The sequence below is a fragment of the Bos indicus genome, chromosome 5 (genome assembly GCF_029378745.1).
Source record: "Bos indicus isolate NIAB-ARS_2022 breed Sahiwal x Tharparkar chromosome 5, NIAB-ARS_B.indTharparkar_mat_pri_1.0, whole genome shotgun sequence".
NCBI lineage: Eukaryota > Metazoa > Chordata > Mammalia > Artiodactyla > Bovidae > Bos > Bos indicus.
The window spans coordinates 29563101-29580049 of NC_091764.1; the positions used below are offsets into that span (position 1 = coordinate 29563101).

The 16949-nt window shown below is 37.3% G+C and overlaps 1 protein-coding gene across 6 annotated transcripts in view; it reads right to left on the bottom strand.

Moving 5' to 3' along the window:
* Positions 1–16949, bottom strand: part of LARP4 (La ribonucleoprotein 4) — a 73025-nt gene that overhangs the window by 43346 nt on the left and 12730 nt on the right. For 4 of the 6 annotated variants that reach the window (XM_070789125.1, XM_070789126.1, XM_019960588.2 and 1 more), the window contains exons 2-4: positions 6175–6322; positions 5021–5173; positions 1069–1144 (exon numbers count right to left, since the gene is read on the bottom strand). In XM_070789125.1, coding sequence (XP_070645226.1) covers positions 1069–1144; positions 5021–5173; positions 6175–6322 — 377 coding nt within the window. Of the gene's footprint in view, positions 1–1068; positions 1145–5020; positions 5174–6174; positions 6323–16625; positions 16675–16949 lie in introns of all 6 variants that reach the window. The other 2 variants (XM_019960589.2, XM_019960586.2) reach the window with 2 other exon arrangements.

The following is a 16949-nucleotide window of genomic DNA, read 5'->3' on the forward strand; positions in this document are numbered from 1 at the left end:
TCGCAACATCAACAACACATTTGGCCTAGGAACTGCCAATGAACGTACAGTACAATGGTGGTTCACAAAGTTTGGCAATGAAGAAGAGAGCCTTGAAGACAAGGAGGGCAATGGCTGGCCATCTGAAGTTGACAATGACCAACTGACAGCAATCATCGAAGCTGATCCTCTTACAACTACACAAGAAAGTTGCCAAAGAACTCAACATTGACCATTCTACAGCCATTCAGCACTTGAAGCAAATTGGATAGGTGAAAAACCTCAGTAAGTGGGTGCCTCGTGAGCTGACCAAAAATCAAAATAATCGTCATTTCGAAGGGTCATCTTCTCTTAGTGTAGACAACAATGAATTATTTCTCGATCAGATTGCAACATGTGATGAAAAGTGGATTTTATATGACAACTGGCGATCACCAGCTCAGTGGCTGGACCAAAAAGCAGCACCAAACTTGCACTAAAAAAGTCATGATCACTGTTTCATTGTCTGCTGCCAGTCTGATCCACTACAGCTTTCTGAACCCCAGTGAAACCATTACATCTGAGAAATATGCTCAGTAAATCTATGAGATGAACCAAAACTGCAAAATTCCTGCAGCCAGCACTAGTCAACAGAAAGGGCCCAATTCTTTTCCACAACACCTGACTGCACATTGCACAACCAACCCTTAAAAAGTTGAATGAAATGGGCTACAAAGTTTTGCCTCATCCACCACGTTCACCTGATTCTCGCCAACTCACTACCACTTCTTCAAGCATCTAGACAACTTTTTGCAGCGAAAATGCTTCTACAACCAGCAGGAAGCAGAAGATGCTTTCCAAGAGTTTGTCAAATACTGAAGCACAAATTTTTACACTACAGGACTAAATAAACTTAATTCTCGTTGGCAAAAATGTGTTGACTGTAATGGGTCCTATTTTGATTAATAAACGTGTTTGAGTCTTGCTATAATGATTTAAAATTCATGGTCTGAAACCAATTATATTTGTACCAGTCTAATATTTCATTGGTATTTTACATAATCAAACAATTCAAAAGAAGAGAATGTTAATTAAAAAATGATAGTGTACCGTGAGAAACAGAATTCTAATTGTTTCTTTAAACACTCTTTTAGTTCTTCTGTAGAAATTGCTGAGTTGCTTTCCCCTGATGGTAGAAAACAAGAGAGAAAAAGTTAACACCTAATTACCACAGGTAGTAAACTCTACATATTGTTTTAAGAATAAGCCACGAAGTATGCACAAATTAAAATCACCAGAAAATTTTTTTTTTTACTTTTTTAGAATTCAGCTACACATGGTCTAATAAATACTTTCAACTTATCTATTCTTGTTTGTTTAGACAGATTTCATTTCAGTTTTAAAATTATATATTTTATCAAGCAACTAACAAATTAACAAATCAGCAGTAATACTAAAAGCACCTGAATACCACTTTGTAAAACACAGTCGTCAATACTTAAAAAATGTGATAACTACTTATTCCTTTAATGAAAACTCAAAGTACTAAGTAATCTAAATTTGAAGACAGGAACTACACAAAATGGGATATATATATATATGGCTCCACATTTGTATTACTGGTAGTAAACCTGATGTGAGTCACACTCCTTAAATTTCTCTCTCTCAATAGACTTGTGGTACCCAAGGTGTATGTGTGTGGGGAAGGGAGATGGATTGGGAGTTTGGGGTTAGTAGATGCAATCTATTATATAAAGAATGGATAAACACGGTCTTACTGTACAGCACAAGGAATTATATTCAATATTCTCTGATAAAACATAATGGAAAAGAATATAAAAAAGAACATATATATATATGTATGTATTTTGCTGTACAGCAGAAATTAGTTAACACTGTAAAACAACTATACTTTAAGGAAAAAAAAAAACCTACTTCTATCTTTTTATATTCTTTTCATTGCTTAATTTTAGAGCACTGTATCTTCCTAGGAATATTGAAAGCATTCAAATGTCCAAAGGATTGGACCAACTCTCTAACAGCCCTCTATGCTTTCTATTATTTAAACCCAGAACATGACTTTTCAGGACTAAAGCCTGGAAAACCATCAGTTCTTATTAGATTCTTACACAAAACACCACCTGCTAAAATCATATGCTATGTCCTCTTCTTTAAAAGCACTAATGATTAAGTAGGCTAATTTCCTTTAAATACACAGATAATAGGATATATGTAAATGTACATTTTGTGCATGATTTTACCACTACTTTGTCTTATATGCAAGACTCAAAATGTTATTAGATATTAATTTCATTAAAAATAAAAAGCATTCTATTTCTACGTAGTATATGCAAATCTTCTAACACAAAATTCATCCACCAAAATGCTTAAGCTTTCAATATCATTATAGCAAACCTTTAAAAATTCAACTGGTTGCCACTTCATTTAAACCAACTCTATGTTCAAAATGTAGCCAGTAGTTAAGTATTTTACAACATGAGGGAGTAAAACCTAGTCAATCTTTCATTATTATATGGAAATACCATCCCATTTCACTTGAGGAATCAACTTTCAAGCTGGCTGACCTGAGAAATCTAATTCAGGTATTTATAACAAACTGAGGACAAAGTTTGAGTCAAGTTATAGACCTTGACTAATGTTCAGTTCTGTTCAGTCGCTCAGTCGTGTCCGACTCTTTGTGACTCCATGGACTGCAGCATACCAGGCCTCCCTGTCCATCACCAACTCCCAGAGCCTCCTCAAACTCATGTCCACTGAGTCAGTGATGCCATCCAACCATCGCATCCTCTGTAGTCCCCTTCTCCTCCTGCCTTCAATCTTTCCCAGCATCAGGGTCTTTTCAGATGAGTCAGTTCTTCGCATCAGGTGACCAAAGTATTGGAGTTTCAGCTAAAGCATCAGTCCTTCCAATGAATATTCAGGACTGATCTCCTTTAGGATGAACTGGTTGGATCTCCTTGCAGTCCAAGGGACTCTCAAGAGTCTTCTCCAACACCACAGTTCAAAAGCATCAATTCTTCGGTGCTCAGCTTTCTTCACAGTCCAACTCTCACATCCATACATTACTGGAAAAACCATGGCTTTGACTAGATGGACCTTTGTTGGCAAAGTAATGTCTCTGCTTTTGAATATGCTGTCTAGGTTGGTCATAACTTTTCTTCCAAGGAGCAAACTCTTTTAATTTCATGGCTGCAGTCACCACCTGCAGTGATTCTGGAGCCCAGAAAAATAAAGTCTGTCACTGTTTCCACTGTTCACCCATCTATTTGCCATGAAGTGATGGAACCAGATGCCATGATCTTAGTTTTCTGAATGTTGAGTTTTAAGCCAACTTTTTCACTCTCCACTTTCACTTTCATCAAGAGGCTCTTTAGATCTTCACTTTCTGCCATAAGGGTGGTGTCATCTGCATATCTGAGGTTATTGATAGTTCTCCTGGCAATCTTGATTCCAGCTTGTGCTTCCTCCAGTCCAGCATTTCTCATGATGTACTCTGCTTATTAACATAAAATTTAAGTAAGCAGAGTAACAATATACAGCCTTGACGTACTCCTTTCCCGATTTGGAACCAGTCTGTTGTTCCATGTCCAGTTCTAACTGTTGCTTCTTGACCTGCATACAGGTTTCTCAGGAGGCAGGTCAGGTGGTCTGGTATTCCCATCTCTTCAAGAATTTTCCACAGTTTGTTGTGATCCACACAGTGCTTTGGCATAGTCAATAAAGCAGAAGTAGATGTTTTTCTGGAACTCTCTTGCTTTTTTGATGATCCAGCAGATGTTGGCAATTTGATCTCTGTTTCCTCTGCCTTTTCTAAATCCAACTTGAACATCTGGAATTTCATGGTTCATGTACTGTTGAAGCCTGGCTTGGAGAATTTTGAGCATTACTTTGCTAGAGTGTGAGATGAGTGCAATTGTGGGATAGTTTGAGCATTCTTTGGCATTTCCTTTCTTTGGAATTGGAATGAAAACTGACCTTTTCCAGTCCTGTGGCCAGTGCTGAGTTTTCCAAATTTGCTGACTAATGTTAGCAAAAGTAAAGGAAATCAGTCCTGAATATTCATTGGAAGGACTGATGCTGAAGTTGAAGCTCCAATATTTTGTCCACCTGATGTGAAGAACTGACTCATCTGAAAAGACCCTGATGCTGGGAAAGATTGAAGGCAGGTGGAGAAGGGGACAACAGAGGATGAGATGGTTGGATGGCATACTGACTCAAAGGACATGAGTTTGAGCAGGCTCCAGGAGTTAGTGATGGACAGAGAAGCCTGGTGTGCTGCAGTCCATGGGGTAGCAAAGAGTTGGACATGACTGAGCAACTGAACTAAATGTCAGCAACTAAGCAGTGATGGAAATGCCTACTCCCTATTTCACTTATTTTCCAAAGAGACTGTTTGGAAATTAGAGAAACAAAGGTAGGTAATCAGGGTCTATGGTCTATTTTTAGTTTCCTTTAAATTTCATCCATTTTAAATCCAAGCAACTGCTAACCTATGCCAACAAATGAATGTGGAGGGGGGAAAAAAACGACTATCTCACAAATTGAACTACAAAAGAACTATGATTTAACACAACCCTTTTCTCAAAATTAATCCCATACACATATACAAACAACACACATATATAATCTCAAAATTAATCCCATTTAAAATGCATTTCTCCTTGACAAAAGTGATGGGAAAATTGACAGAGCTTGCGCTGACAAGTTCTGTCAAGTCCCACTAGCAGACCAAGGAACTTGGACTCTCTGAAAGACTAATTTAGGTCTCTTTTAACTATGTTGACTGTTTTTCTCCTTTCATTGTTAACTTCACACTTTCTTTTAATAAGATCTTTAAAATAAACATATTTTTAAAATTACAGTATTCATATTTGACCATTTTACTTGTAAAAATTGCTTAATATCCCATTAATATAAACTTCTTTTGAAATAATAAAATAGACTGATCAATGCTACTATTTACTAGAATAATGACAGACTGGAAGAGGGAAAAGACTAGCACACTGCATTCTTATTTTACCAATAAAATCATAAAGTTTACCAGAAACATCATATATTTGATAATTCAGATCTTCTGGCCCCAAAATCATTCCATCAGTTGATTCTTCAATGCCTGTAATATTTCTTGTGGTTTCACAAGATGAATACATTACTTCATATTCCTTACACATATCATCTGCAAGTTCTCTATTACCTGTATTAAAAAAAAATACTGAAAGTAAATAGTAATTCTTTAAAATCCTATCTTTAGGTACTCTGGGCACTTGTCTTCTATAACAAGATCTCAAATAATTCTATCAACTGGGAAAATGTCCATATGGTTTTAAGTAAGAACTGTCTTTGACAGGACTTAAGCTTGACCATTACAAATAAGCTAAAATGATTAACAACTGGAGCTTCCCTGGTGGTCCAGTGGTTAATACTCCGCACTCCCAATGCAGGGGGCCCAGGTTCAATCCCTGGTCAGCGAACTAGATCCCACATGCTGAAACTAAAGATCCCGTATGTGGCAAATAAGACCCAGTGCAGCCAAATAAAGTAAAATAAAAAAAAAAAAAAAAAAAAGGATTAAAAATAGCTTAAGGACTTCCCTGGTGGTCCAGTGGTTAAGAATCTGCCTGCCAATGCAGGGGACATGGGTTCGATCCCTGGTCCAGAAAGATCCCACAGGGGATCACACATCCCACTTGCCTTAATTACTGAAACCTGCACACTCTAGAGCCCACATGCAGCCAAATAAATAAATAAACTTAAAAAAAATTGCCCAAACTTACACCGTACTATGTATATGACAGCTTCACATATATTATTTACTTAATTCTCAGAAAATCCAATGCCAAACCATTATTGCCAATGTTTTACAGATGAAGGCAACAGGCATGGAAAGGTTAAATCATCTGCCCAAGACCAAATAGTGAGTAAACAGCACTGTCAATGACGGTAGATCAAAACTAATTTAAAAATACCATATTATACATGGGTTAAAAACTGAACCCAAAGATACAGCTGCTCTCTGAAATTAATGACAATCTATTCATACTGGATATAAATGAGAATGGTATACAAACTACATGTTAAACATTTATAAATATATCTTATCAAATAATCAAAGGACGTACCCCAAAGTTCTATAAACTGGTTGGTCAAATGTTTAACCAAACTCTGATGCATTCTGATGAAATGTTTAGGGCTTACCCTCAGGAAGAGACCCTGATGTAGCTGCTGTTTCATGCCAAGAGCTTTCAGTTCCATGAGCTACTGGCGTAGCATCAGTATTTCCCGGAGGTATTTCTTGCCATACTTTGGCATTAGGATTTAAACCAGTTCCTTTAGATGTCACCTGCTAAATAATCATAGGATTCATTTGTAAATTTTAAAAGTTAGTGAATTAAAATTACAAATTTAGATTAAATAAACAATATTTTAAAGTTTTTGGCTCAACTTGAACTATAAACCTTTTAAGCAGATGAACTTGAAATGTTTATATATAAAATTTAGCTACCTATACAATAAAAACATCTCCATAAAATACTATTAATATAGATACACTGCTTTACCCCAACCTACTTGCAAATATTATAGTTAAAACTATGCACCATTATCTTGGCCATTTGTGTTATCAAGAGCAATTTTTCAGAGTAAATTTTTACTGCCATCTAACTTGTGACAGAGACCTTCAAGTCTGAATGATTCTATAAGTGGAAACTTTTTTCCAAGTCAAAACCAGCATTCTGCCTGACATTAGAATGCATTATTCTATCTGTCCCTTAAGTGTATATTCTTAATGTCTAAAACAATTATTTAACATATTACCACCTAAAGTGATCATTTGCATACATCACCTAATCTCTCTCTCTCTCTCTCTCACACACACACACACACAAAGTAGAAATGGATCATGGGGCGAGGGGTGAGAGACAAGAGTATTCAAGAGGTGGAAGGAGAGGAAGCAGGATGCACAAATACATTTTTCTCATCACATTCAATCAAACAACAGGGCTGATCCTTCTCAAGTACACTAATGATCCTCCAGAGAATTAACTCCTTTTTCAGAAAGTTACTTTTTGTCTTCTCAACTGCAGGCCCCTCTCCTGGATGGCAAGTACCAGAAGGTACAGCAAGGAAGCTTTATGACCTGCAGATACTGGGGATTTGATTTTCATAAAAAAATAATTGGCACACACTGAGCCATTTATCAGGACATTGTCATAAATTCTGTCTACTTAGAGTTCTTACAACTGACCTTGACTCATGCGATTTAGGTAGAGGCGTGAAACAGCCTGTAAGTATCACCAACACCAAAATATAACCAACCAAAGCAGAACTCTGGATAGAAGAATTGAAGAGCCTTAGAAAGAGTTGCTGAGAAGACTCAACTTCTGACAGGCCTAACTGTACTTCCTGTAATTATGTACCATGAAATTCCCCTGCACCCTTGAATCTAATAAACTGATTTTTTACTTTGAGTGAGTTTCCATACTTTGCAACTAACATGGCTAACATAACTTGAATGTATGAACCAATGAAACATCGTTTAATTATACTCCACAGCTTGCACATATCTTTGGATTCCTTTCACGTATCAACTGAAATCCAATCTGGAAAAAAGGAGAATGCCCAGACACAATGCCCTTTTCCATGTCAAGGTTCATTTGCATCTTGGGAACAGGGCTGGGCCTTGAATTAGTGGACATTATTTTACCACTGACGCTGTTTAGAACTGTATATAAGCATCTGGCTTTTAGTCAATTTTATTATTATTTAAAAATTCTCTACAGACAATACACCCTCTTCCTGCATTCACCAGGGCAGTAGCCTCTCACCACTTAGCCTTTGGAGCAGAAGGGACTGAATGTGATTTGGGAATTTTAAGTATAGCTTAATTTCTGACTGATGGCAGAAAAGAACCGTGAAGAGTTTGTGACAGCCTAGCCTTCCTACCATGGGAACAACATTTAATTTCGTGTTAAGCATTTTGACAGAAGAAAATTTATTTATTAATACATACTTGCCTCCTCTCCTTTTACTCAATTCTGAAAATACCAATTATGTCCCTACCCTCCAAAATGGCAAATAATAAAGGCTATGGTTCTCAGAAAAATCAAACTCTTAAATCTTGATAAACACAATGAAAGAGTAAAAAATTCATTTCATGAATAAAACCTGTACATGAAAAACATACAGTAGAGAAGCCATGTATCCACTAGAAATACCCTTAACTAATAGAACGGCTGCGGCTTTAGTAAAGCAAAACAGGTAACAACTATAGACAACTACATGCAAGAGCTGAGGCTCTAGAATCACATATGCAAAACCCACCTCTAACATTAACAATCGTGTGATTGTGGGGAAATTTCTTAACTCAATTTTCTCAACTATAAATTGAGGTAAGAATTCCCTATTTTAGAGACTTCCCTGGTGGTCCAATGGTTAAGAATCCACCATGCAATGTAAGGGGACAGGGGTTCGATCCCTGATGGGGGAACTGGAATCCCACACGCCGTGGGGCAACTAAGCCTCGGGCCACAACTTGAGAGCCCACAAGCCGCAACTAGAGTCTGAGCGATGCAGTGAAAGATCTTGCGAGGCGCAGCTAAGACCCAATGCAGCCAAACAAACAAACAGGCCCAAGGTGGTCTGCTTAAAAAAAAAAGAATTCCTTATTTTAAGAACTAAATATTAACAATGAAAAGCAATTGATACGTATAAATACTCCATATTCTTTTTTACGAAGCATGTTTGTTTTGAATAAAAGTAATTTGGCTGTCTTACCCTCAAAAGAATACTTTGCAAACACTAATGCATTAATCAAAATAACTGTGAGGTATGTTCAAAGTTAACTATTTACATAAATGTAAATTTATGTCACAGAAAATTAGCTTTAAAGAAGCAAATACAAATCACAAGGAGAATGGCTGATTACAGAATAACACAAAACTGCAACAAACAACAACAAAAAACTGAAAATAAAGACTAGGAAAATAAAATTCTAAAAAAATCTCACAAATGCACACAAACAGGAAAATAAAGTACCATTTTATGCTTATTAGATTAGCAAAGCACTTAAAAATAATTCCTACCTTGGCATAAAATTTTCAAACTCATTATTACACTGAAGACTATAAAATGGTGCAACTTAGCTTCCCACATTCTAGTATTATTTATAAGAGCCAAGAAATGTAAATAACTCAAAGTCAAACAAAGGAGCAAAACAGGAAATTAAAACACACTCGCTAGATAAAGTGAGTTACACAACCACTCAAAGTTATAAAGAGGGAATCCCCTGGCAGTCTAGTGGTTAGGACTTGGCATGTTTCGTTCACCGCCAGGGCCCAGGTTCAATCCCTGGTCAGGAAACTGACATTCCCCAAGCCATGTGGATAAGTCAAAAAAAACCCACAGAGCTTTCCTGGTGGTTCAGTGGTAAAGAATCTGCCTGCCAAGGCAGGAGACACAGGTTTGACTCCTGATCTGGGAAGATCCCACGCTGAGGAGCAACTAAGCCCAAGGGCCACGACTACTGAGCCTGTGCTCTCGAGCACGGGAGCTGCAAGTACCGAGCCCACAAGCCCTGAGGCCAGTGCTCTGCAACACGACAAGCGCTGCAATGCGAGCCGGGGCCCTGCAGCTAGAGACTAGCTTCCTCTCACCACAACCAGAGTCTGTGCAGCAGTGAAAACTCAAGAACAGTCAAAAATAAATAAAATAAATAATAAATAAATAAAAAAGAAACACCTCAACAAAGCTGTAAAGATACACTACCACATTTATTAAATCTAAAGGGGGGGTATTAATACATCACAAAAAATTGCTATCTATTAAACCATGACACGTCAAATATTGTATTGATAAATTGTGAAAAATATCAAAATGGAAAGTGATTTCACACAATGGAATAGAAAAAACATCTCCACCACAGTAACAAAAGCAAACATGTTAAGCAATTCTCTGAGCTAGGTGCTATACTGAACACATCTATGAACTCACTGACTTCTTAAGACAATCCGTAAGTACTGATATTTCCCTCTTACATGTTATCCTATCATATGAGAAATAACATATCCAACTAAAGAAATACAGAGATTAAGTATGCAGTCCGTATTAACCTACAATGATTACAAGTCACAGATTATTACAATTGTAAAAAATCACATCAACATGTGGACATGGGCTAGGAGGAAATACGATCTGCTACAAAAACTAGGTCAGGGGTATTTTTCCTTCATAAAGCATTTCATTAATAAATCATTCACAGGACTTCTCTGGTGGTTAAGGCTCTGCGCTCCTAGTGCAGGGGCCTGAGTTTAATCCGTGGTTGGGGAGCTAGATTCTACATGCCACAACTAAAGACCCCACATGCTGCAGTGAGGATCAAAGATCCCAAGTGCCTCAACTAAGACCTGGAGCAAATAAATAATAAATTAAAAAAAAAAAAATCAAAGCATTCACTAAAATGTTGCCTTGTTGATGTCTGACAGCAAACAACAAAATTCTGTAAAGCAATTATTCTTCAATTAAAAAATAATTTTTAAAAAATGTTGCCTTAAGTCTAAGTCATAAAAAATATGAAACTAAAAAAGATTTATTACATCCATTAAGGATTTTTCAAATCAGAGCATAAATGTCAGTTGGGAATTCCCTGCTAGTGCATTATCATCAAAGATAATTTTGTGCCCTTTGTGCCTGCATGTATGTAACATATACTCAATGTTTATTTAAATTTCTATAAGTTTTGACCAATTATCTTTGATCATCATTCTTTTTTTGCATTTCAGACGTTTCTTCTGGATCATTTTCCTTCTTCCCCAAGAACATCATTCAGAACTTTTTTTTTTTTAGTAAACTCTCCAGTTGTGGTTTCTCAAAAAATACCTTTATTTCTATCTTCTACTTTTGCTGTATACAGAAATCTCTCTAGGCACATAATTCCTCTTCCGCACATTAAAGACTAGGGATCGAACCCAGGGCCGCTGTATTGGGAGAATGGAGTCTTAGCCACTGCCCCACTGCCTTCTGTTTTGCACTAATGACGGATTAGAATTCAGTCACTAGTCTAGCTGTCATTCCTAATCTCTCTTTCAACTCTGGTGCTTAACCCTTGTCAATGGTGTTTTGCAATCATAAGCCTAAGTGTGGAATTCTTTATTATTCTACTTGGAGTTCACTGAACTCTTTGAAATCTGATGCATCTTTCATCAATTCTGCACAATGTTCAGTCATTTACCTCTTCAAATTTGCTCTCCACCAACTTCTCTATTACTTCCTCTGGAATGCCGATAAAATATTCTTTACCTTCTAATCCTGTATCCCACCTCTCTTTGTATCAATCTTTCTTTCTTATTTCCTACATCTTTGTCTTCCTGAGAGATTATATTCTGAGCAATTTGAGATCTTTCTTCCAGTTCATCAATTCTCTCTTCAGCTGATTCTAAAATGCATTCAACTTGTACAGTAAGTCTCTAAGTTCCTTCTACATTTTCATTTCAGAAGTTCCTTTTGGTTCTTTCCTCAAATCTATCCGATCAATGTTTTGTTTTCTGACCATCCTTTCAGTGTGTGTGTGCACTCAGCTGCTCAATTGTGTCCAATTCTTTGCAATCCCATGGACTGTAGCTATCCTCTGTCCACAGAATTTTGCAGACAAGAATGATGGAGTGGGTGGCCATCTTCTCCTCCAATCCTTTCAGTACCTTCCTTCTTTTTCTGGCCATCCCACCACAACCAGATTGAACCCGGGCCTGTTGCAGTGAAAGCTCAGAGTCCTAATCACTGGACCACCAGGGAATTTCCAGTAGCTTCCTTCTTTTAAACATTCTAATTATATAGTCTGTATCTGATCATTCCAGTACGTGTAATATCCAAAATCAAAGGGTTTGAGTTTCTGCTGAGATCTGTTTTTTTAATGCTAAACCATGTTCATTAAGACATGTGTTTTAAAAAAAAAAAAAAAAAAAAAGACATGTGTTTTATGATTTTGTTCCACACACTCGTTTTCCTTGAAACTTTATTTGTGGGAATTTTAAAGGTTGTTTAAAATGTGCTCTTCAGGAGAGGATTTGTTTTCTTTCTGTTGGATGACCACACAGTAAGACTATCAATCTGGTATCACATAAATTGTTCTTTAAAATCTATCTATCTGGCTGTGCTGGGTCTTAGTTGTGCCAAGTGGAAGCTAGTCACCTGACCAGGGATCAAACCCAGGGCCCCTGTATTGGGATCATGGATTCTTAGCCACTGGACCACGGGGGGAGTTCCCATGACTTAAAGTTTTCAATATGGGTTTTTGGAGAACAACAAGCAGTGGGAATTTCAGCCCCACCTTGCATCAAAGAGGATTTGTGGTTAATATAAGACCCCTCTTTCCACCAAGCCAGAGCCAAGACTAAAGCTGACCAGTTTTCTTTTTCTCTGATAAAGCTTGTTTTTTCCCTTAGGGTGCTGTGTGTTTCAGTGAAAGATCCTGTGTGGCGCAGGTAAGACCCAATGCAGCCAAACAAACTGGAAATAGCAACCCACTCCAGTATTCTTGCCCGGAGAAGTCCACAGACGAGCCTGGTGGGCTACAGTCCATGGGGTTGCAGAGTCAGACAGAACTGAGCACACACATCAGCATAACACAACCATGCCTGCAGGCTTGGGGTAGACGGGGTCAGATATAATTAAGTTTGAAGTTTCAGAGCTTCCCAGGTGGCGCTAGTGGTAAAGAATCCATTTGCCAATGCAAGAGACTTGGGTTCATTCCCTAGTCCAGGAAGGTCCCACAAGCCAAGGGGCAACTAAACCCATGTCCCACAACTACTGAGCCCATGGTCTAGAGCCTACAAGCCGCAAGTGCCAAAGCCACTGCGATGAGAAGCCCTGGCACCACAGCGAGTAACAGGCCCCATTCACCGCAACTAGAAAAAGCCTGTGTACAGCAACCAAGACTCAGAACAGCCAAAAATAAATCTTAAAAAAAAAAAAAAAAAACAGAGAGAAGAAGAAAGTACTAATATTGGTACTTTACAGCTAAATTGAAGAGGAATTCCAACAATTAAAAGTCAACTATGGTATAACAGACAAAAATTAACTTTACTCTGCCACCTAGTAATTATGCAGTCACTGATCTCAGCTTTCTTGTTTTAAAAAATGTAATGGCTGCGCTACCAAAACTCCTTATAGTTTTTGCAAACCTTGGACACCAAACTTTGTCTTGGTCACTACTTCTCTTTCCCTCTTGTTATTTGTACATACTTCTAATTTGTTACCACTGTAATAGTTTATTAAGTGTTTTTTACAACAAGGCAGTGGGCTCAATCAAAAAAGGTAGAAGCTGGGTCATCCTCTACTATTTCAGCTATTAAAATAAACCAGGCTGAGAGCAGACCTTCAACTGTCTATTTGAATGGAATAGTAAAGACACAGGTGCAAAAAAAAGAAATTAATGTTTAGACACTGTATTTACCCTTCTGATGTGACAGAAAATCAGAGTTGATACAATCTTCCTTTTTCTCATATGCCTGTTTAAAATAGAAGCCTTTTATTGGAGTGCTTCTTGGCTTATGATTTCACGTCTGACAAAGGCTTTCACAATAAACATCAAAACCAATAACAAATGTCAAACCTAGCAAGGGAGCAAAAGGATCTTTGAAGTAGCACCAAATATAAATAACCCAAGCAACATCTTAGCCTAGAGATGTTAATTGACAGCTGTTTCATATCATAATTAGCTCAGGGAAAAGAACAATGAATTTCTTTACAGTACCACCAGCTAGCCCCAACAGGACAGGTACACAGATAATTTTTAAAAACCTCTATGGAGGGCTTCCCTGGTGGCTCAGTGGTAAAGAATCCGCCTACCAATGCAGGAGACATTGGTTCGATCCCTGATCTGGGAATATCCCACGTGTCACAGAGCAACTAGGCCTATGTGCCACAGCTACTGAGCCTGTAGAGGCACAACTACTGAGCCCACATGCCACAGCTACTGAAGTCTGAGTGCCCTAGAGTCTGTGCTCTGCAACAGGAGGAGCCACCGCAAGGAGAAGCAAATGCACCGCAACTAGAGAAAAGCCCGCGCAGCAACAAAGGTCCAGCACAGCCATAAATAAATAATAAATAAACAAAAACTGTATTAAAAATAATTCCATGAAACCTTCCTGACAGTTAAGACTGAATACTTCTTCCACCGCAAGCAGTATAGGTTCAATCTCTGGCCCAGGAACTAAGATCCCACATGCCTTGTAGCAGGGCCAAAACAAAGAACAAAATCTCTAATTCCCTGGTAGTCCAGTAGTTGGAACTCTGTGCTTCCCCTGCAAGGGGCACAGGTTCAATGCCTAGTCAGGAACTGGGATCTCACCAGTTGAATGGTGTGGCAAAAATATCAAAAACAAACAAAATACACCTCTAGGTAGCAATTTCATTTTTATTTTTCTTTAGGTAGCAATTTTAGAAAGCAAGTCATCTTTACATTTGCCCCTATGCATAATGCGAACAGTGCATGCTTATTAGTATTCAGAATCCACTCTGGATAAATTAGACAGCAAAGTAAATAAAAGGTAGTGTCACTGTCATTGGAAAGGCTGAAAAATTAGATGCAAAGGTAATCTCACTCAATGTTGCTGAAGTGGCTTGATGAGGAAATCACTATCCATGCCACCACCAAGTGGTAAATGCCAAAAGTCAAATCCATTACAACTTTTATTATTACCAATACCAATGTTACTTCTCCATCAGGAACTCAACCTTGCAACTATTAACTCTACTTAAAGCTGCCCACCTCTACTGCCACTCCTGACTACAAAATGGAAGTTAAGAATAGAACCCTCATTTCCCTGCACTATATATTTTTTCAAGTAGAAGACACCTGTAGGTGGTCTGACTAGCAGCTCTTAGTAACATGCCTGCATCCATCTAGGTATAAGGGAATCCTGGAATTTGAGTTTTGACTAGTACATTCACTGGAGAGGCCTAACTCATTATGTAGGCCTTTCTGCAAATATGGAAAGCTATTCAAGAACTGGGAGACCCCAAATATGACAGAGAGATTAAGACTAATATTTAACATATAAGATATTAATATATTGTCCCATATATACTTATTTATAAATAAATACACAATATTGGGGAACTATGATTTTAAAAACTTACCTTTTACTTACTGATGAGATGTACTAGTTCATTAAGCATTTAATAATCACTCAAAATAATTAACTAGATGCCTTTCAGCAATATACTACCCATAAATCTGATGTTTCCCTTGCTAATGGTGCCAAGAATAACCAAAGTGTGAGGTCTATGGCATATAGATGGCAGTACACCTGGGCATATTTATATTTTTCACCAGCCTAGTTTAACAGTACACTCAAAAAGCCATTAATGTACACAAGAAGACATATATAAGAATGTATATTGCAACACTGATCCCATTAGTGAAAGACTGAAAACCACCTAAATGGTGGTTTTCTAGACAAATGGTTAAATAAAACGCAATATATTTCATAACACAGAATACTATAAGAAAAAATTCAAGTTGCAAAACAATAAGCATTTTTAAATTTATATTAACAAACACATAAAATCATTGTACAGATAAGCATATTAGTATGTAAAAACAGAAAAGGTCTGGAAGGTTACTATTAACTGCAAACTAGTAAAAGATCTGCCAAACACGGAAGGTGTACTAAAATAAGCGGGAATAATCATCACAAAATGTGAATTTTAGGGAACTCCCTGGTGGTCCACTGGTTAGGCCTGTGTGCTTCCACTGCAGAAGTGCAAGTTTGATCCTGGTTGGGGATCCTGCATGCCATGCATCACAGTTTAAAAAAATATATATCTGCAACACCTATGTAAAGCATTCTGTCAATACTGATGTGAAAAACTTTTAAAACATTCACCATATGAGCTACCACAGTAAATGTTAGTCTAAGAGCTTCACACACAAGAATGTTCTTTATAGAACTACTCAACATAAAGAAAATTTGGAAACTGACAATGTCCATCAAAAAAACAAGTTGATGTGTATTTCTATAACAAATAATCTTTAAAATGACACAATAATGAATCTGACAAATCAGTTAAACAAGAACAAAGACTTATTTTTCCATTTAAATTCTAGATAACCACACCTTTGACTCATCTTTTGACTAAGGTTTAACAAAGAACTCCATAAAAATCCTTATCTCTCCCACAGAACTAGAAATAAGCCTGTGAGGCTACACAGTTATATAAAACATCTATTAAAGGATGTAAATTATCTAATTGCATGCTGAAACTATCTGCCAACATACATATATGCAGCACATAAGCACACACATACTCACAAACCACCACAAAATATTCAAACTGTCAGTTTGTAAAACTAACAGATCAACACCTCTATTTCTAAGCAATACATGTCATTACTGAATAAGCCAAAAGCAGTCTTCATCACTGACCCATCTTATGCTAGTTCCTATCTAGGGAAAGATACAAATGAAAAGAAAAAGGGAAACATCAATTTCTTGGCAAAATGATACCCTCTGGTCAGAAGAAAGCAGTTTTAAGGTAATAGAACCAAGAGTTAGGAAAAAAATCACCATAAATACGGCAAAACCATCTCTGTGGTCATACACAGATTTGACCACATATGTTTGGTCAAAACATAGATTTGTTTTACTTACCTATTTACTATCAGAAACAGAAATCCCATGCCACTTAACCCTACAAATGCTGAAAAACAGAAATAAAGTAAATAGAATGATTAAACTTATTTGCCTCATGGCAGATCAATCACCTAGGTTTAATTTTTACATCTCCAGTATTGAGAGGACCACAAAACTACAAGTACATTTAAAAAAAGAGAATTCCAGCAGTTACAAGTCTGTGCTTCCACAGCTAGGCGGATGGGTTCAATCACTAGTCAGGGAACTAAGATCCTACAAGCTGCACAGGTGACCAAAAAAAAAAAAAAGACAAAACAAACACCTGTCATTTCATCCAGCATG